Below are 22,343 nucleotides of genomic sequence, written 5' to 3'. Positions count from 1 at the left end.
TTTGTTTTTATTTCCATTTCTCTAGGAAGTGGGTCAAAAAGGATCTTGCTGTGATTTATGTCATAGAGTGTTCTGCCTATGTTTTCCTCTAAGAGCTTGATAGTGTCTGACCTTACATTTAGGTCTTTAATCCATTTTGAGTTTATTTTTATATATGGTGTTAGGGAGTGTTCTAATTTCAGCCTTTTACATGTAGCTGTCCAGTTTTCCCAGCACCACTTATTGAAGAGACTGTCTTTTCTCCATTGTATATCCTTGCCTCCTTTGTCATAGATTAGTTGACCATAGGTGTGTGGGTTTCTCTGGGCTTTCTATCTTATTCCATTGATCTCTGTTTCTGTTTTTGTGCCAGTACCATATTGTCTTGATTACTGTAGCTTTGTAGTATAGTCTGAAGTCAGGGAGTCTGATTCCTCCAGCTCCCTTTTTTCCCCTCAAGACTGCTTTGGCTATTCGGGGTCTTTTGTGTCTCCATACAAATTTTAAGATTTTTTGCTCTAGTTCCATAAAATCTACTATTGGTAATTTGATAGGGATTGCATTGAATCCGTAGATTGCTTTGGGTAGTATAGTCATTTTCACAATATTGATTCTTCCAATCCAAGAACATGGTATATCTCTCCATCTGTTGGTATCATCTTTACTTTCTTTCATCAGTGTCTTAAAGTTTTCTACATACAGGTCTTTTGTCTCCCTAGATAGGTTTACTCCTAGGTATTTTATTCTTTTTGTTGCAGTGGTAAATGGGAGTGTTTCCTTAATTTCTCTTTCAGATTTTTCATCATTACTGTATAGGAATGCAAGAGATTTCTGTGCATTAATTTGCATTCTGCAACTTTACCAAATTCATTGATTACCTCTAGTAGTTTTCTGGTGGCATCTTTAGGATTCTCTATGTATATTATCATGTCATATGCAAACAGTGACAGTTTTACTTCTTCTTTTCCAATTTGTATTCCTTTTATTTCTTTTTCTTCTCTGATTGCCGTGGCTAGGACTTCCAAAACTATGTTGAATAATAGTGGTGAGAGTGGACATCCTTGTCTTGTTCCTGATCTTAGAGGAAATGCTTTCAGTTTTTCACCATTGAGAATGATGTTTGCTAAGGGTTTGTCTTATATGGCCTTTATTATGTTGAGGTAGGTTCCCTCTATGCCCACTTTCTGGAGAGTTTTTATCATAAATGGGTGTTGAATTTTCTCAAAAGCTTTTTCTGCATCTATTGAGATGATCATATGGTTTTTATTCTTCAATTTGTTAATATGGTGTATCACACTGATTGATTTACGTATATTGAAGAATCCTTGCATCCCTGGAATAAATCCCACTTGATCATGGTGTATGATCCTTTTAATGTGTTGTTGGATTCTGTTTGCTAGTATTCTGTTGAGGATTTTTGCATCTATATTCATCAGTGATATTGGTCTGTAATTTTCTTTTTTTGTAGTATCTTTGTCTGGTTTTGGTATCAGGGTGATGGTGGCCTCATAGAATGAGTTTGGGAGTGTTCCTTCCTCTGTAGTGTTTTGAAAGAGTTTGAGAAGGATGGGTGTTAGCTGTTCTCTAAATGTTTGATAGAATTCACCTGTGAAGCCATCTGGTCCTGGACTTCTGTTTGTTGGAAGATTTTTAATCACAGTTTCAATTTCATTACTTGTGATTGGTTTGTTTACATTTTCTATTTCTTTCTGTTTCTGTCTTGGAAGGTTATACCTTTCTAAGAATTTGTCCATTTCTTCCAGGTTGTCCACTTTATTGGCATAGAGTTGCTTGTAGTAGTCTCTTAGGATGCTTTGTATTTCTGCAGTGTCTGTTGTAACTTCTCCTTTTTTATTTCTAATTTTATTGATTTGGGTCCTCTCCCTCTTTTTCTTGATGAGTCTGGCTAATGATTTATCAATTTTGTTTATCTTCTTAAAGAAACAGCTTTTAGTTTTATTGATCTTTGCTATTGTTTTCTTTGTTTCTATTTCATTTGTTTCTGCTCTGATCTTTATGATTTCTTTCCTTCTGCTAACTTTGGGTTTTGTTTGTTCTTCTTTCTCTAGTTCCTTTAGGTGTAAATTTAGATTGTTTATATGAGATTTTTCTTGTTTCTTGAGGTAGGCTTTCATAGCTATAAACTTCCCTCTTAGAACTGCTTTTGGTGCATCGCATAGGTTTTGGATCATCGTGTTTTCATTGTCATTTGTCTCTAGGCATTTTTTGATTTCCTCTTTGATTTCTTCAGTGATCTCTTGGTTATTTAGTAACGTATTGTTTAGCCTCCATGTGTTTGTGTTTTTCTACATTTTTTTCCCTGTAATCTATTTCTAATATCATAGCGTTGTGGTCAGAAAAGATACTTGATATGATTTCAATTTTCTTAAATTTACTGAGGCTTGATATGTGACCCAAGATGTGATCTATCCTGGAGAATGTTTCGTGCGCACTTGAGAAGAAAGTGTAATCTGCTGTTTTTGGATGGAATGTCCTATAAATATCAATTAAATCTGTCTGGTCTATTGTGTCATTTAAAGCTTCTGTTTCCTTATTTGATTTCATTTTGGATGATCTTTCCATTGGTGTAAGTGAGGTGTTAAAGTCCCCCACTATTATTGTGTTACTGTCGATTTCCTCTTTTATAGCTGTTAGCAGTTGCCTTATGTACTGAGGTGCTCCTATGTTGGGTGCATATATATTTATAATTGTTATATTTTCTTCTTGGATTGATCCCTTGATCATTATGTAGTGTCCTTCCTTGTCTCTTGTAACATTCTTTATTGTAAAGTCTATTTTATCTGATATGAGTATTGCTACTCCAGCTTTCTTTTGATTTCCATTTGCATGGAATATCTTTTTCCATCCCCTCACTTTCAGTCTGTATGTATCCCTAGGTCTGAAGTGGGTCTCTTGTAGACAGCATATATATGGGTCTTGTTTTTGTATCCATTCAGCAGACCTGTGTCTTTTGGTTGGAGCATTTAATCCATTCACGTTTAAGGTAATTATCGATATGTATGTTCCTATGACCATTTTCTTAATTGTTTTGGGTTTGTTTTTGTAGGTCCTTTTCTTTTCTTGTTTCCTACTTAGAGAAGTTCCTTATCATTTGTTATAGAGCTGGTTTGGTGGTGCTGAATTCTCTTAGCTTTTGCTTGTCTGTAAAGCTTTTGATTTCTCCATTGAATCTGAATGAGTTCCTTGCCGGGTAGAGTAATCTTGGTTGTACGTTCTTCCCTTTCGTCACTTTAAGTATATCATGCCACTCCCTTCTGACTTGTAGAGTTTCTGCTGAGAAATCAGCTGTTAACCTTATGAGAGTTCCCTTGTATGTGATTTGTCATTTTTCCCTTGCTGCTTTCAATAATTTTTCTTTGTCTTTAATTTTTGCCTATTTGATTACTATGTGTCTCAGCGTGTTTCTCCTTGGGTTTATCCTGTATGGGACTCACTGTGCTTCCTGGACTTGGGTGGCTATTTCCTTTCCCATGTTAGGGAAGTTTTCTACTATAATCTCTTCAAATATTTCTCTGGTCCTTTCTCTCTCTCTTCTCCTTCTGGGACCCCTATAATGTGAATGTTGTTGCGTTTAAAGTTGTCCCAGAGGTCTCTTAGGCTGTCTTCATTTATTTTCATTCTGTTTTCTTGATTCTGTTCTGCAGCAGTGAATTCCACCATTCTGTCTTCTAGGTCACTTATCCATTCTTCTGCCTCAGTTATTCTGCTATTGATTCCTTCTAATGTAGTTTTCATTTCAGTTATTGTATTGTTCATCTCTGTTTGTTTGTTGTTTAATTCTTCTAGGTCTTTGTTAAGCATTTCTTTCATCTTCTGGATCTTTGCCTCCATTCTTTTTCCGAGGTCCTGGATCATCTTCACTATCATTATTCTGAATTCTTTTTCTGTAAGGTTGCCTATCTCCACTTCATTTAGTTGTTTTTCCAGGGTTTTATCTTGTTCCTTCATCTGGTACATAGCCCTCTGCCTTTTCATCTTGTCTGTCTCTCTTTGAATGTGGTTTTTGTTCCACAGGCTGCAGGAATGTAGTTCTTCTTGCTTCTGTTCTCTGCCCTCTGGTGGATGAGGCTATCTAAGAGGCTTGTATAAGTTTCCTGATGGGAGGGACTGGTGGTGGGTAGAGCTGACTGTTACTCTAGTGGGCAGAGCTCAGTAAAACTTTAATCTACTTGACTGTTGATGGGTGGGGCTGGGTTCCCTCCCTGTTGGTTGTTTGGCCTGAGGCAACCCAACACTGGAGCCTACGTGGGCTCTTTGCTGGTGCTAATGACAGAATCTGGGAGGGCTCACACCAAGGAGTACTTCCCAGAACTTCTGCTGCCAGTGTCCTTGTCCCCACGGTGAGCCACAGCCACCAGCCGCCTCTGCAGGAGACCCTCCAACACTAGCAGGTAGATCTGGTTCAGTCTCCCCTGAGGTCACTGCTCCTTCCCCTGGGTCCCGATGCACACACTACTTTCTGTGTGCCCTCCAAGAATGGAGTCTCTGTTTCCCCCAGTCCTGTTGAAGTCCTGCAGTCAAATCCCACTAGGCTTCAAAGTCTGATTCTCTAGGAATTCCTCCTCCCATTGCCAGACCCCCAGGTTGGGAAGCCTGACGTGGGGCTCAGAACCTTCACTCCAGTGGGTGGACTTCTGTGGTATAAGGGTTCTCCAGTCTGTGAGTCACCCACCCAGCAGTTATGGGATTTGATTTTACTGTGATTGCGCCCCTCCTACCGTCTCATTGTGGCTTCTCCTTTGTATTTGGATGTGGGGTACCTTTTTTGGTGAGTTCCAGTGTCTTCCTGTCAATGTTGTCCCAGCTAGTTGTGATTCTGGTGTTCTCACAAGAGGGAGTGAGAGCATGTCCTTCTACTCCGTCATCTTGGTTCCTCCCTCTCCTATTATTTTCATGTCTTCATTTCAAATGGTTTTGAGATGGAGGTAAAGGCTGCAATTTGTGCTTGACCCAACATCTTGAATGAAATTTCTCTAGAGTTTTAACCAGCACTAAAGAATGTGTGAACATTTTTACCACCATTAAATGACATTCACTCAAGAGCAGAATTTTTGCATTCAAAGTCATTGTAAAGAGAAGATGTGGTACATATATATAATGGAATATTACTCAGCCATAAAAAGGAATGAAACTGGGTCATTTGTAGAGATGTGGATGGACCTAGAGTCTGTCATACAGAGTGAAGTAAGTCAGAAAGAGAAAAACAAATATCGTATATTAACACACACATGTGGGATCTAGAAAAATGGTACAGATGAACCTATTTCCAGGGTAGGAATAGAGACACAGATATAGAGAACAGACATGTGGACACAGATGGGGAAAGGGAGGGTGGGACAAACTGGGAGATTAGGGTTGACATATATACACTATCATGTGTAAAATAGATAGCTAGTGGGAACCTGCTGTGTTGCACAGGGAGCTCAGCTTGGTGCTCTGTGATGACCTAGATGGGTGGGAAGGGGGGTGAGGGAGGTCCAAGAGGGAGGGAATATATGTATACATATAGCTGAGTCACTTCGCTGTACAGCAGAAACTAACACAACATTGTAAAGCAATTATACTCCAATAAAAAAGTCATTGTAAAGGTTAATACATTTGTTGTACAATTTACTATAAAACACTTTTGTTAAAAGGATGTTTTTAAGTTGGTTTTCAAAGATTTTTCTCTCAGTTTTGTAGTCAGTGCAGTCTCTCCTGCTGTTGTTGTCCCTTCCATGCTACGTTTGCAAGAAAAGGGATATGGTTTTGAGAAAGGCATTCCAACCTTATTAATAGCTGCCAGCAGTTTGGATGACATCGTGGCTATCAGTGGATTCAATACATGCTTGAGCATAGTCTTCTCCTCAGGTAAACAAAAAAATACAACAGCTACCGTATAATTCATTGCTTTTTTTGTTCTTTAAACAAGGTTTGTGTCTTTGCCTCTGCATTTATTAATGAAGACTTTTCTATGTAACATCTTTTTATTCTTCATAGACAGCTCATTCTAGACCAGAGAAGGAATTTCAATGGGTTAAGATACCACTACTTAACACAAATGATTTCCTTTTAATAACTAAATATTCCAATTAATTTGATAACCCATATTATTACCATTTATCTGCTCTTGTTGCTTTGGAATTTTGTCACAGTTTTCAATAGAAAAATTTAGGCAGCAATATTATTAGTACTACTAATATATTGAATAGATATTTTGGAGATGTACCTTTCTGGCCATCATTATAAATAACTGGTTGCTCTGTTACTAAGCCAACTTAAATATATAGAGTGTGGACAAGTGTGTGTCTTTTTGGTAGTGATGGGACAAGATCCTGCAACAATTCTAAATCCCAAGGTGATATTTGGTCTTGAATGTCACTTGGCAGAAATTGTGAAAGTAAACACTCCACATTTAATAATGCATTAATTATCTGCCAGTGTTCGAAGTTCAATATTCTGTATTATTAAAGCACCAAAACATTTTAAAGCTGAGAAGTTATATATATATAGTTTCTCTTAAAATCATAAGATATAAATGAATAAGAAGGAAAAAAGGGAAAATATAGAAATAAAGTATGTAATAGTTATACCCCCAGGAATAATAATTGTGAATCTTTTGATGTAAATTCACCCAGACTTCTCCTTTTCTCCCCCATCCCCATCTATCTGTAGCTCTTTCTCTCCCTCCCAATAGTCTTATAAAATTATTGAATAGTAACCATACTTTCTTATAACCTGAGTTGTTTTGCATTTACCTGTGTATTGCAAACATGGTCCTTTTCAGTAAATATTTCTATGACATTTGAAATGGTTGCATAGTATTCGATTGGCTGCATCATGGTTACTTAACATGTTGAAAATTGAAATTGACACCAGTATTTACTATTAAAATAATGCTTGGTTGAACAGCTAAATAGTTGTACTTAATCTTAATATTTTCTTAATCTTTTTTAATACTTTTTAAAAAAGTTTTATTTTTTGCTGTGTTGGGTCATTTTTGTGCGCAAACTTTTCTCTAGTTGTGGCGAGTGGGGGCTACTCTTCATTGCGGTGCATGGGCTTCTCATTGAGGTGCTTTCTCTTGTTGCAGAGCATGGGCTCTAGGCACCTGCGCTTCAGTAGCTGTGGCTCGAAGGCTCAGTAGTTGTGGCACACGGGCTTAGTTGCTCTGCAGCATGTGGGATCTTCCTGGACCAGGGACTGAACGCGTGTCCCCTGCTTTGGCAGGCAGATTCTTAACCACTGCGCCACGAGGGAAGTCCCAATATTTTCTTAGTCTTAGAAGAGAAATTATTGAGTTAAAAAGTATATAACATTCTAAGATTTTTGAAATATATTGCCACAATATCTTGTCCTACCAGGGTGCACAAGCATGCCACCTTCATGCTCTTCACCTTCTTCAAAATTAGGTATTTACTAGTCCTTTTTAGCTTAGCTAATTTGACAGGTGAAGAGTGAGGTCTCTTTAAATGAAGTACTTTGAATACTAGTGATGTTAAACAAATGTTCGTGTTTATTGGCCATTAGCATTTTGGACTGTTTAATAGATTGCTTTTCTTGAAATGTTTTGCCTATATCCTATAGGTGTGTTCATCATTTGTTCTTTTGATTTGTTAAGATTCTGCACAAAATTAAGAATGATAACCATTTGTTTTATATGCTATGGTTTTTGTAATTTGACTTTTAACTTTATCTCTTTTCTGTCATTCAGAAGTCCTAAATTTTTTATTGTCAGATCTGGCCACCTTTTCCTTCATGACTGGTATCAGTCATTCTTTCAAAAAATATTTTTTGTGCTCCTCTTCCATTGTACCAGCTACTGTATCAAACACTGAGGATCAACAGTGAACAACAATATTAGTTTTTATTGAGTAATTGCTTTGTACTTGCTGTAAGTTCTGTAGATGTTTTGACTCAGCAGTCACAATAGTGCTATGCTCATTTTGCAGATAAGGAAACTAAGGAACAGAGGTTAAGTAATGTGCTCAAAGTCACAGATCTAATAAGTAGGGGAACCAAGATGCAAACCTAGCAGCCTGACCCCAGGCCCACACTTTTAACTACTATTCTATCCTGCCTCCCGACACAGCAGACAGAGAAGACCACGTGGTCAATGGTCTCAAGGGGTTTATATTAAACAAATAATTACAGATGTAATAAATATTACATAGCATAAGATGCTAGGGGAACATTCTACAGGAGACCAAACCTAATTTGAAGAGGACTGAAAAAGTGGAAACCAAGCAGGTACATGCTTAAAAATCCTCTTCCACCACATAACTATGTAAACTGTCTCTTAAAAGTTTAAGGACTTTTAAAGTTTTATTTTACACATTAGATCTTCAAAGCATCTATATTTTGGAATATAGTAGATATTGAGATCTAACCTTACCTTCCAGGTCAATTGGCCCTTTTACCATTATGTAATGTCCTTCTTTACGTCTTGTGACAGTATTTGACCTAAAGTCTATTTGTCTGATATAAGTATGACCACCCCTGCTCTCTTTGGGGTACCATTTGCATGGAATATCTTTTTCCGTCCTTAAAGTTTATAGCAATCTGTTTTAAAATGACAACAACTTCAATTGCATTCAAAAGCTCTACTCCTCCACTCCTTTACCTCTCAGCCTCCTCACTTTATGTTATCATTGTCACAAATTACATTTTTTATATTATGTATCCATTAACATAGTTTTACAGTTATCTTTTGTGCTTTTTTTTTTTTTTTTTTTGCGGTACGCGGGTCTCTCACTGTTGTGGCCTCTCCCGTTGCGGAGCACAGGCTCCGGACGCGCAGGCTCAGCGGCCATGGCTCACGGGCCCAGCCGCTCTGCGGCATGTGGGATCCTCCCGTACCGGGGCACGAACCCGTGTCCCCTGCATCGGCAGGTGGACTCTCAACCATTGCACCACCAGGGAAGCCCTGTGCTTTTATCTTAAATTCCAAAATAGAATTAAAAGTGATTTCCTTACCACCATTAAGGTATTACAGGATTCTGAATTCATCTATTTACCTTTACTGGAGGTTTATATTTAATGCTTTTGTGTTGCTGTCTAACATCCTTTTATTTCCACTTTAAGGATTCCCTTTAACATTTCTTGTTAGGCAGGTCTAGTGGTGATGAACTCCATCAGCCTTTGTTTACCTGAGGAAGTGTTAATTTTGCCTTCACTTTGAAGGACAATTTTGTGGGATAGTATTCTTGGGTGGCATTTTTTTTTCAACATTTTGAATATATCATCCTACCTTCTTATAAGGTTCCTGCTGTGTAAGCCTCTGATAATTTTATGGGCGCTCTCTTATATATGATGTGTTGCTTTTCTCTTGCTGTAATATTTTAAATGAGCAGAAAGCCTTTTGGACTGTATATTGTTGTTAAATGGGTGTCTCTGTAGGGGATCAAGGTTCCGGGCTTCCCATTCTACCTTCTTACTGTTGTCACGCTCCACTTCTATTATTTTTAATGGGAAAATAGTTCTAAAATATGTATATTTACATACCTTATTGAGTTGAATACACAGAGCATAGCTGAACTTTTTTGTGTGACTCTGGACATTTTTTAAAACGTATTACAACAAACTACATGTATCCATGAGACATTATATTGAAAAATCAGTTGATCCTTGAATATTCCTAGGATTGACCCTGGGTTAAATCTTTTTTTTATGCTGTTGTTGTTGTTATTAAATTGTCCTTTTTATGTTTAAATCATTTGTTTATCATAATAGAATATCAGAGGAAAACATTACCAACCTTGTGCTAGGTGCCAGAGGTTCTCCTTTGCCAGTCTCTGTGCGTTCTTCTACCTCACCTGGTCTTTTAGGTTGGGTGTGTAAAAGGAGCACATTGTGGCTTATTACTGCTTTGTTTTCTGGCCTATTTATTCAATGAACATTTCTGAGTTATATGTATTAAATCATTGGAGAGTACATATTCAATTTATCAAGTAGAAGTGTATATGTTTTCATGTGTTGGAACATTAAAGGTCCATTTTGGTATATTTATTCTATGATACATACCTTTCTTTATGAATCACCTACATTTGATTTTCCGATGTGTTGGGTATGTGAAAATACTTCTCTATGAAATGTTTTTCTTATTGTGTGCCCTTACAGGTGGTGTACTTAGCAACCTCCTGTCTGCTTTTCGGGATGTACTTGTTGGTGTGCTGGTAGGAATTGTTTTGGGAATGTTTACTCGATATTTTCCAAGTAGAGATCAGGTAAATAAAAAATAATCTATTGTTTGGAAGTACAGTATTTCTTTCAAAAGACATTTCTTTCAAAAATTTGAACTTTTAGAAGATCCATGAAATAATAAATTTAATATTTAGTTCTCTTTCTCCAAAAGAGGCCTCTAGTGCCTACTCTGCTTAAAACTGAGCACAGTTGTGATTGATCCAGGTCAGTGGCCCTAACCGAAGTCCCTGCTTCCTGATTAGGCAAATAAGGAATATCAGAAAAATGTACTTAATCCAGAGTACCTTCTCCATTCCATCCCACTCCTTTCTTCATTAAATTGCCTGTTGACTCCTGACATTTAAAAAAAAGCCTTTTTCCCTCAAACTTTACGTTGAACATTTTTGGAGAAATATATTCCCATTTATCTCTGCATATTTTCTGACTTAAATTCACTCCCTCTCCCTTTGACCAAGGACACACTATCAAACTCAACCCTTTCCTGCCCTAAAGGATATGCCATTACTCTTAGACTTCTGTAACTTCCATCTTAGTTTCCCTGCAGTTATTGTCTTAGCTAAAAAGATATTCAGACATTTATCTTTAAGAATTCTTTGGATATGTTATATGGGACTACAGGTTATATGGGTCTCTTTTCTTTCCTTCTTCTCTTACAGTTAAAGTATTATAACCATTTTAATGATGTTAGTATCAGAGATATGGCAGAAGATGAAACTCAGTAATTGCAAATTTTGTCACTTGATACCAAGTTTGCTAAAATATGTGGTAAGAAAGTCAAAATTTTAGACATTATTCTATACAACATATGAAGACATGGTATCAAAGGGTCAATAATAAATGATAGATGATATGATAATTGTATTATATATTTAACATAAATTAATTTCCAAATATCTATCAAATTCTAGGGAGAGCTTGCAGTGAAGAGAGCGTTTCTTATCTTGAGTATGTGCGTTTCTGCTGTCTTAGGCAGCCATCGCATTGGTCTGCATACAGCTGGAGGATTATGCACACTAGTATTGAGTTTCATTGCAGGGACAAGTTGGTCCAAAGAAAAGGTGAATATTTTTAATACACCATTTTTTAAAAGATAAAATAACTGCATTTTTCTTACATCTATAATGGACATTTTAGGAAATCGCACTCTAGTTGGAAGATGTTCCATAAGTTTGTATCTTCAAGGAAGTGAATGAATCAGTCAAGGAAATAAAATACTTAGAAGAAGGACTACAATGCAATCAGAAGTTGAGTTATCACATCAGGCCTTTCTCTTTTTCCCAAGTTTAATGCAATAGGATTATATAACTTTTATTGATTTAATTATTTTATTTATTAAAATTTTAGTTATACAATTAATACATGCAAATATGCTCATAAAATATTAAAACAGTAAGAAGGGGACTTCCCTGGTGGCGCAGTGGTTAAGAATCCGTCTGCTAATGCAGGGGACATGGATTCGAGCCCTGGTCCGGGAAGATCCCACATGCTGCAGAGCAACAAAGCCCATGCGCCACAACTGCTGAGCCTGCGCTCTAGAGCCTGCGAGCCACAACTACTGAAGCCCGCACACCTAGAGCCTGTGCTCCGCAACAGGAGAAGCCACCGCAATGAGAAGCCTGCTCACCGCAATGAAGAGTAGCACCCGCTCACCTCAACTAAAAGAAAGCCCGCACGCAGCAAGGAAGACCCAATGCAACCAAATATAAATAAATAAATAAATAAATTTATTTTAAAAATAATAATTAAAAAAAAAAATAAAACAGTAAGAAGGCCCACATATGGAATACAATGTAAAAGACTCCCTTTCCCCCACCATTGCCAAATATCAAATCCCCTTCCCAGATCATTTCCTCTAATCACTCCTCTATCTGTAGACAGATCACTTCCATGTTTTGTTATTACAAACAGTACTTCCATGAACAATCCAATTCATGTGTGGTTTTGCAAATGTATAAGTACTTCTGAAGGAATAGATTTCTAGAAGTGGAATGGCTGGATTTAGAAATTGTACATTTCTATTTTGATGGGTACTGCCAAATTATCCCTAAAAAGGATTTTATTTACACTGTTTACTACCAGCGGTGTAGGAGAGTATCTAATACCTAAACCCATCAACAATCTTGGGTATTATCAATTGTTTTTTTTTTTTAACAATCTGATGGGTAAGAAACTATATTACATTGTTATTCTTTATTTATATTTCTCTGATTAGTAGTGGAGTAAGCTTCTATCCATATATTCTTTTATAACTACTTATTCATATTCTTTGCCCATTTTTAAATTGGTTTATTAGCCTTTTTGTTCCTAATTTATAGAGTTTCTTTATATGTTAGGGCTACTAATTCTTTGTTGTCTATATGTTGCGTGTAATTTTTGCTTATCTTCAACTTTTTTTTTGATGTCTTTTGTATGGCAGTAAAATTTCCTATAGTCAAATCTGTCGGTTTTTCCTTTTTGGTTTGGGTTCTGCATCTTGTTTAAGAAAAATTTTTTCATCCAAGATTATGAGATTATAAACATTATAACATCTTATATATTATCATCTAATACTTTGGTCGTTTGTTTTGTTTTTCATTTAGTTCTTTAATCCCTCTGGAATCTATTTTTGTGAATGATGTGAGGTAAGGATGTACATGTGTGTGTTTATATATATGTATTCATAGACATACATATATATATATATACACATACATATATATGCATATGAATTGTATCGTCTATTTTTGCCAAAGTATTTATTGATTAATCCATCAATTATTCAATGACTTTTTTTTTTTTTTTTTTGCGTTATGTGGGCCTCTCACTGTCGTGGCCTCTCTCGTTGCGGAGCACAGGCTCCGGACATGCTGGCTCAGCGGCCATGGCTCACGGGCCCAGCCGCTCCGCGGCACGTGGGATCCTCCCGGACCAGGGCACGAACCCGTGTCCCCTGCATCGGCAGGCGGACTCTCAACCACTGCGCCACCAGGGAAGCCCTCAATGACTTTTTAAGTGTCTCTTTTAACATGTGCTAAACTCCTATATATATATATGTATATATAAATTTACTTCTGGAATCTATTTAAACTTATCTATTTCTATGCCAATACCACTCTATTTTTTTTTTTTTTTTTGGCGGTACGTGGGCCTCTCACTGTTGTGGCCTCTCCCGTTGCGGAGCACAGGCTCCGGGCGCGCAGGCTCAGCGGCCATGGCTCACGGGCCCAGCCGCTCCGTGGCATGTGGGATCTTTCCGGACCAGGGCACGAACCCGCGTCCCCTGCATCGGCAGGCGGACTCTCAACCACTGTGCCACCAGGGAAGCCCAATACCACTCTATTTTAAATCACTGTAGTTTTATGTCTCAAAATCTATATAGGAGATTCCCTCTTATTATACCTATTTTTAAATTATTTCTTGGCTGTTCCTGCCCATATTCTTTCTTAGATAAATTTTAGAATCAGCTTGAGAACTTCCCTATCCAAAAATCATATGGGCATTTTGTTTAGCATTCTGATAAATTCATAATTATAAGAGAAATTAAATCACTAATAATAAATTACAAATAAATGAAAACTACTGGTTTGTTTACATGATAAAGGAAATCAAATAGTAAAGAATAAATAGATTTTAAAGATTAAAAGTAACAACTAGGATAATGTGCTACAAAGAAGAAAGAGTAATATTGATTTTCTTTTGTTACTTCCTTTTTTAAACTTACTTTTATAAATGGCAACCAGAAAACCTAGTCATAAGGGGAGTAGTTATGAAGATAGTTTATGCCTCAAACAAAGGATATTAAAGTTTTATGTATCTCCACCTGTAAAAAAAGATAAACCCAGACTGAGACTAAAATCTCTTCATCCAAATTCCTGGAAAAGAGCCAGAGTACTGTTATGTCACTAGGGGCATTTCCTATTACCATGTAATTGTGGAAGCAGCACTGGGGGGATTCATTCCCAGAAAGGGAAGCCAGGCAGGCAATCAAGTTAGAATCTATTAAATGTTTTGGTTTGGTTTTAAGGAGAAAGTAACTTTGATGTTTTCAATATGGCTCCTTTGGAAGCAGGCCTAACAGATTACCAGAATTTTTTTCCTAGTTGTTTAGGACCTATCAGGATTCACTTTCATGGGATTTGGTCCCAGGATAATTTTTAGTGGAGGTCTTCCCAACTCATTTTTGAGAGCTGAAATGTCTGAATGATCTTGAGTATGTTCTCATCAGGCATGATGTAGTTCTATCTCTGTTCAGTTGCCTTACAAACCAAAGGTAGAACTCTTACTGTACCATCAGAACATGTGTGGAACTTCAAAGACCTTACTTGTTCCATGACAGAATTAACCAAATAATATTTTTATTTTATTGCTTTGTAGATTTCTTTTAATCAAATTCTACCTAGGTGTTTGTATAAAAGAATTAACCTACTCATTTAATTTTTATTGTTTTAACATTTCTTCTACAAATAAAATATCTTAAGTTTATTAAATGTTAAGAGAGACTTTAAACTTCTGAAATGCAAATAATTATATGTGTCACAATAACTGAAAATTTATTACCCTTTTCTACAGATTAGAGTCCAAAAAATTATTCGAACTGCATGGAATATTTTTCAACCTCTTCTTTTCGGTTTGGTTGGAGCGGAAGTATCTGTCACATCTCTTAAATCAAATGCTATTGGTAAGAATGATTAGAGGCACAAAAATATAAGATTTGAAAATATTTAAGAAAACTTTGAATAATTTTTATTTACAACATGTCTTTGAATGCTACAAGGACCTTCTTCAGAAGTACATGTGTAACATACATTTGTTCTTCCTTTATCCTGTACGCTCTTTGTAACCAAAGACAACCCTGAATATCTTCCCTGAGTGATCTGAGGAAATGGAGATTAGAAATTTTTCTGAGGGGAAATATTGGATACCATTAGCATCTTTTGAATACTTTCATTTATAGTAAAAGTTCAACATCTGTTAGCTCAGAATTAAATAAATGTAATTTATCTTATTTTTCACCATACCTCCACCATCATATTATCTCTTGCACTTTACATAGAAGCCTCAATCATATTTGTATTTTTATGATTATTGTTTTTACTTTAAAAAGTAAAGATATACAGAGACACTAGCCCTAAAATGCTTTCAACCCATTTACAAATCATATCTCTAGGCATAAAGAACCACTATTTCCCAAATATTGTGTTATTCATGTTTGTTTTTATCTGTTGTAGGCATTTGTGTTATTACACTGAGTTTGGCATTATTGGTTCGAATTTCTTTTACATTTGTATTGATGTCTTTTGCTGGTTTTAATTTTAAGGAGAAGATATTTATTGCTTTATCGTGGATGCCCAAAGCTACAGTCCAAGTAAGAACATATTAAGTCATTCTAATTATTTTAATGTTGATTTTTTTAAAAAATTCTAAATGAAAAAAACATCCAGTCACAAAATATGGGCCATTAATCTTACTTTTAAAATGTTTGATTGATCGTAACTACTCATTAAAATTAATGTAATCTTTAAGAAACTCACTTTTAAAAGCAATTTTTCTGAAATTGAAAACTGTGCTTTTAATGACAAATACTTCCTAAACTTACAAAAACATTTTTCTATTTTCCCAAGATATAAAATAAGAGTACATCTGAATGCGCTGAAAAGGGCACATCATTACTTCTGGGCGTTCCTGCCAAATACACATAACGTCAATCTTATCATGAGAAAACATTAGACAAAAGCAAAGTGAGAGACAGTGTGCAAAATTGACCAGTACTCTTCAAAAGTGTCAAGGTCATGTAAGACAAAGACAGACTAAGGATCTGTCTCCCATAAAAGGAGACCAAGGAAACACTTACTAAATGCAGTGGATTTAGTTCAGGCATGGTCCAAAAAAAAGGACATTAGTTGGACAGTTGTTGAAATTTGAATGAGGTCTCTAGATTAGTGTGTGTGTGTGTGTATATATATAATATATATTATATCAGTGTTAATTTTCTGATTTTTGGTTATTGTACTGTGGTCATACAAGAGTTAACATTTGGGAAATCTGGATGAAGGGTATATAGAAAGTCTTTGTATTACTTTTACAACTTATTTGTGAGTCCAAAAGCACATAAGAAGCCCCAGAAAGTGAATGAACTTGGGGGTGGGGGGTAGGGAGCAGCAACTCTATGCATGGGGAGGAGCTGGTTGTGGGGCTGTAGGATGCTCTGAGGAGTGCTTTTCCTTTAGGTATCAGAGTATGAGGTGTCAGATTTGCATTATATTTAAATCATTGTTTAAATCTTAAAAAAAAAACACCTTTTTTTGATTATTAAAAAAAAGAGTATATCTGAAAATTGGAATTTTTGCATTTTGCTGAATATTGTAGAGCTAAGTGTTACGATTTTAAACTAGAGACATGTTGATTCTTTTTAAAATATATCTTTCCTATGCCTGCCACCCACTCTACCATACATGAATGCACATATATTATTTTTAATTATATATTTAATTTGTATGACTATTTGATTGATGACTGAATCTCCCCACTAGATTATATAGGAAGGATAGGAACAGTGCTTGTTTTTTCTGTTATTCTTTTTCCCTAGCACTTAACACAGTGCCTAACATGCAGGAGGTACACAATAAATAAGCATTGCATGCCTACAAGAATGAATGATGAATGAATGAAAGAGAGAGAAAAGCCAGACCTTGTAGTTTTGCTCTCGGATTCAGTGATAAGGTATTGCTACTTATTGTCAGACTGTTTAACCTGGCAATATAATGTCTTGATTTCCTGAGATTTTCTCCATTGTTATTCCAAAACAGAAGCTTGTGAGTTTCCATGCAACAAAACTCTCTATATGTCATGGTTAGAAAAGCAGGTCCTTGGGACCAGGCTGCCTATTTTGAATACCATGTTACTTGCCTATAACCTTAGGCAAGTTACTTTGTAACGTCTCAGTGCCCAGTGTATAGATTCCAAACCTCTTGTCAGTTTTACTGTATCACACTGCCTCCCAGTAGTAAGAACAAGAAGACAGACAACAAAATCCTAAAGAACCATAAGAAACCTTAGCATTTTGTGTTGTCTCATTGTAGCCAGGAACCTAGTGGTACATGGTAAAGGCAAATATGCAAAGCTCTGGTTTAGGTGAAACTCCTAAGGTTCTGAAAATAATGTGAGCACTCAAAAAATATATTTAAACAGGGGAAAGCTGAGATGACAAGAAAACAAAAACAGCCCCCAAATGTCTGCACACTGGTTTGTCACTTTTTCACTCTCCTTCCAGATATATTTGCTAGGAAGAACATAGGATTGATGAGTAATTTATGAAAATTCTTCAACACTTTGTCTTGTCTCTTTTCTAGTAGTCTAGTGCTAGGTGTTATTTGTTTTAACAGGGCTATTTACTTTTATTATATGTTAACTCCATTTAACATTTTTCTTTATGCCTCATCTTTTTCTCCTCTAAATGTAGGCTGTTTTAGGTCCTCTGGCTCTAGAAAGAGCAAGAATCAGTGCACCCCATTTGGAACCATATTCGAAGGATGTGATGACAATAGCTTTTCTAGCCATCTTGATCGCAGCTCCAAATGGAGCTCTAATTATTGGCATTCTGGGACCTAAAGTACTTACTCGCCATGATCCAAACAAAATGGAAGTGGAATTAACAGGATTAGAACTTCATTAAAAAGTTGATTTGCCACCACCTGCCTGCTTCTCTTAATGAATTCTCTTACATGAGAGAAAAATTAAAAAGTACAAATATGTGGAGACTACACAGAACCAAGGAGTTACTAAATATATGATTTCACTACAGGTGTTTCCTATGACTTTTTATTCCAAAGTTAATTTAATAAAAATAATATAAAATAGAATGCCTTGTTAGTATTTATGTATTTCAAGAACAAAGTAAATTTATAAATACCCTAGGAAAGTTGAAAGGACTCTATCAGGTTGGATTTACTGTCACAATACAAACTAAGCATAATAAAAAATTAAATGAACCTAATGACAGAAAGATAAGGTAGTATAAGTCTCTAAATAGGAGTAGAACTCCCCATCAGGTTAGTAATTCAGTTAAAAAGATTACCAGAAAAAAGAAATAAAAATGACAAGAATAAAACACACCAAATTTAAGTGGGTCAACTGAATGCATTTTAAATTCTGGTTTCACTACAGTTTATACAGTGCTTTTCACCTGCATCCCATCACTTGGCTACATAATTTGTGGGGCCCAGTGAAAAATAAAAAATGTGGGACCCCTTGTTTCAAAAACAGGGAAAAAGTGCAGTTAAAAGAATTAAAGTGTTTCCCTTTAGACTATCTTATTACGCACACAATATCATAAGAACAATAGTGACACATGACGTGACAACATACACTTACAAATTGTAAAAATAAACTTTTGGTGTCATAATGTATATAATACAACAAATAATAGCTTATTAACATGATAGCTTGGTGATAAGATTTTCCTGGCTGCTTCTGTGCAAATTTGTGTATTAGGTTCATCAAAATTTATACTTTTAGCCACTCATTTTCAATCGATATGATGGAAAGTGACATCAGTTGCTCTTGACAAAGGCACGATCACAAAACATTTTTGATAATTTTTCATTTTGAGAAGGAACTTTCTGCTGATACAACCATGATTGGAGCTGTTAAGAGTATTTTACAAGCTGTGATCACATCGGGATACATTTCTGATAAATTATTTTGAAATACAAATTCTAGTACATCTACAGCTGATGATTCTCGCAGAACGCTTTTTTCTAAAAAGATTTAACTCTTCATACAAATCAGTTTCATGTAAGCCTGAATTTAGTTTTAAATGTAAATGTATACAATGATACATTGTAAATGTATCAGTGTATACAATGATATTTTAATGTTTACTGTCTGACATTTCCTGTAACTTCTGGAGGTTATACCAGAAACCAAAAGTGGCTTCATGACTTGTATATAGTTCAGTCACCTATTTATGCATTCTTTCGCTATACCTTGAATTACAAGGGAAATTTATTTTTAAACTGTCTTCCTCTTTAATCATTGGTTCATCAAAGCTTGATATGGATATAGTGTTTTTTACCATCAAATGTGACAACGTTTACGTTTAATTTCTATTTATAAACCTTTGGATATTCGTAGCATTACAATAGCTTTCAAAACCAGAGATTCTAAGTTCACTGACAAGTTCTAATAACTCCTGGCATGCTGTATTGCAATGTCCATGTGTTTACTTCAATTCTGTAATAGTTTACTGACAAAGTTTACTGCCTGAGCCCTTGCAGTTCCTACCCTGGCCCTCAGGCCAGAGAGTTAATGTTTATGTAGGTCCCCCCAGCACAGGCTCCAGGGATAGAGTTCCTTATCTCTCCTAGTGTCTCTCACTGATGCCACCATCACCACCAGCAACCCAGGCGTAGGTCCCAGCCCCGGCCACCCCCTATCCAGGACCCCAGAGTGCCCCAGGCCACCCCAGGCATATGTGTGTGTGTGTAGCCCAGCAACCAAGCTAACTGCTTGGAGCACTGCCCACTGTGCCTGTGTGCACTGCAACCTGGCACATCCCATGTGCATACTGTGTTGTCCTGCCAGACGTCAATTACAAAGCAGAAGTTCAAAGAAAAAATTACTGACTTTCAAGATGGCAACAGCAAAGCACTAAACGAAGTCCTTCTGAGAGTGGGACTCTGAGACTTGAGAGGTTGCACACCTGTGAAGCCAGCCATGATGACCATCCTGGCTAATATTTACTGAACTCCCCACATGCCAGACCTGGTGTAGGAAGCCATGTAATCCTCACAACGATCCGATGAGGTCCTGCTATCATCCCCATTTTACAGATGGGGAAACTGAGCGTCCTGAAGGTAAAGTGACTTACCCAGGGTCACACAGCTAGCAAGTGGCAGTGTCTGCACACCCAGTCTGGCTCCAGAGCCAGTGCTCCTAACAGCTCAGCTGTACTTCTACTTCATTCTACAGTGGGAGGATTATCAACCACCTCTACTCTCAGAGTTCTCAGTGTCTCATCCACCACAGCCCATCCCTGCAGGCAGGCAGAGCTAGATGCCCAGCCCAGGTTTCTTGCCTCCCAGAGTGAACAGAGGAAAGAGTTCAGGCCAGGACTCCAACCTGCTCAGTCATAGATTCCGGTAATTGTACCTAAGGGGCCTGCAGTGAGGATGCCCAAGAAAGATTTATTTCACTGTAGCCATGACCTATTAGGAAGTCCTGAAATCAATTTGGTGGGCTGTGCCCAACAGTTTCAAAATATGAAATAGAAAAGAAGACAAAGTGTCAGAGTGTACCCCTGAAGTAGCGTGACTATTGTTTTGCATGGGTTCAGTGTTAACTCTATTTGTGTGTGCTGGGTCACACATCAATTCTATTTCTTTCTGTGCCTCCTTGAACACAAGTCCAGCTCAGATAATTACGTTTCAGCTCTGCTGGCCAGCGGGCATACCCAGCACAGTTGTCACTCCTGCAGTCTGAGGGCACCATGGTCTCGTTGTGAGCCCCATCACCCCCAGTGATCTGGTTTCCCTGGGGTACTTCGTGCAGAGGCTGGGCCCGGGCCTGTGGAGGCACCCCTCCTGGAGGGCCTCAGTGACTGGATCTGGAGGAAGTCAGATTTCTGGGCCAAGACTTGGGTTGAGGAGGGCGGGGCACCTAGAAGGAGGCTCCAGTGAGCTCCTGCATCTGGACCTCTCTGCATCTGGACTACCCCAATAGCATCATCCCCCACCCCAGCCCCGCATCCCATCTAGGACAGTGGCATGGGGTCCTGCACTGCCAGCGCCCTGGAGGGGCGTGAGAAACATAAACCCAAGCCAGACCCCATGGTGCCTGGGGAATGGAGTCACTTCAGCAAAGAGGCTCGGCCGTGGGGATGAGCATGAGACAGGCGACACACTCAGCACCTGTCAGGTGGTCGATCAAGGTCTTATTGTCACCATGAGTCCCAGAACGGATCCTGGCAGAGCGGTTGTCAGGGACAACAGGCACATCCACATCCAGAGCCCCTGCAGCTTGCAGGCCCTGTGCAGGGTGCCTTATAAGGCATAGCTCCTTGGTGCTGGCATTGACCCCACCAGGTGTTGACATTCCCATTTTACAGAGCAGAAAACTGAGGCTCAAGGAGGAAACGCCTTGCTCAGAATCCCGCAGCTGCTAAGTGGAGATAATACACGTCAGGGTGCATTTGGGCATTCAGACTTGAAGTGTTAGACCCGGGCTAGTCCAGCTCCCTTGCAGCAAGTGGGGAAACAGAAATGAAAGGATGGGCTCCAGGCCCCACAGGGTTTTGGAAGCAGAGCTGAGGCTAGAATCAACCTTGCCCACCATCCATGGGTAAAGTTTCCACCTGCACCCGAGGAGGCCCGCCCTGCCTCTCTTAGGACCTGCCATCGCCTGCTTCTCTTGCTTTGGTGAAAAAGTCAGGGCCTCGGATCCTGGGACCTGGATATAGTTCAGGGGCCACCACCAATGTGCTGTGCAGCCTCCTGGGAAAAATCCACATGTTTTCCTGCCGATAAAATGAAGGGGCTGAGCTTGGTGAGTTACACAGCCAGCGAGGCATGCATGTTAGGGCTGTCAGATAAAATATGAGTGTCCAGTTAAAATTTTCTGAATGATTTTTCAGTATGTCCTCAATACTTCATGGGACATACTTATACTAAAAGTCATTGTTTATCTGAATCCAAATTTAACTAGTGTCCTGTATTTTTATTTGCTAAATCTGGCAGTCCTCTTTGTGGTCTAATTTGGATAATCTGGGTGTTCTTATTCAGCAAGATTCAGAGAGTGTGACTTTGAGCTGTAGGTAAATGTGGGACAGGGTAACTAGGGAGGGAGGGACTGAGTTGTTTGGAAAGAGGCAGATGACCTTCCTCCTGCAAAGCAGCTACCAGTCCTGTAGGCCAATGCGGTTAAAGCAAAGAGCTGAACTTCCATAGGATACAGTTGTGATGGAAACCAAATCTGGCCCCCTTGCCAACAGCATCTCATCTCGGGCCAATTACTGGGCTCCTGTCTTTCCATAAGTAGGTAAGTGGCTCAAGCAGAGCTGCCTTGCGAGGGCACTGGGTGCATTAAGTGAAATGTGTACAAAGCACCAGGTACAGAGCAGGCTTTCAACAGCACTAGAGCAGCAGCTATCACCCCGGCTGAATGCTGCCATAAACAGGCTCGGAGAC

The 22,343-nt window shown here is 38.0% G+C and overlaps 1 protein-coding gene across 2 annotated transcripts in view; it reads left to right on the top strand.

Annotated features, from left to right (window-relative positions):
* SLC9B1 (solute carrier family 9 member B1) overlaps positions 1 to 18,020 on the top strand; it is a 73,585-nt gene extending 55,565 nt beyond the window's left edge. For both annotated transcript variants that reach the window (XM_027103400.1, XM_027103399.1), the window contains exons 7-12: positions 5,675 to 5,850; positions 10,099 to 10,205; positions 11,091 to 11,240; positions 14,731 to 14,839; positions 15,390 to 15,526; positions 17,621 to 18,020. In XM_027103400.1, coding sequence (XP_026959201.1) covers positions 5,675 to 5,850; positions 10,099 to 10,205; positions 11,091 to 11,240; positions 14,731 to 14,839; positions 15,390 to 15,526; positions 17,621 to 17,833 — 892 coding nt within the window. In that variant the 3' untranslated portion in view covers positions 17,834 to 18,020. The remainder of the gene's footprint in view (positions 1 to 5,674; positions 5,851 to 10,098; positions 10,206 to 11,090; positions 11,241 to 14,730; positions 14,840 to 15,389; positions 15,527 to 17,620) is intronic.
* Positions 18,021 to 22,343: the final 4,323 nt, after the last annotated feature.

This window comes from Aethalodelphis obliquidens, unplaced genomic scaffold (assembly GCF_003676395.1).
Source record: "Aethalodelphis obliquidens isolate GAN/ISIS:26980383/991018 unplaced genomic scaffold, ASM367639v1 scaffold6, whole genome shotgun sequence".
NCBI lineage: Eukaryota > Metazoa > Chordata > Mammalia > Artiodactyla > Delphinidae > Aethalodelphis > Aethalodelphis obliquidens.
Note: the sequence above shows the minus strand (reverse complement) of the source record. Positions and strands in the feature narration are given on the sequence as shown.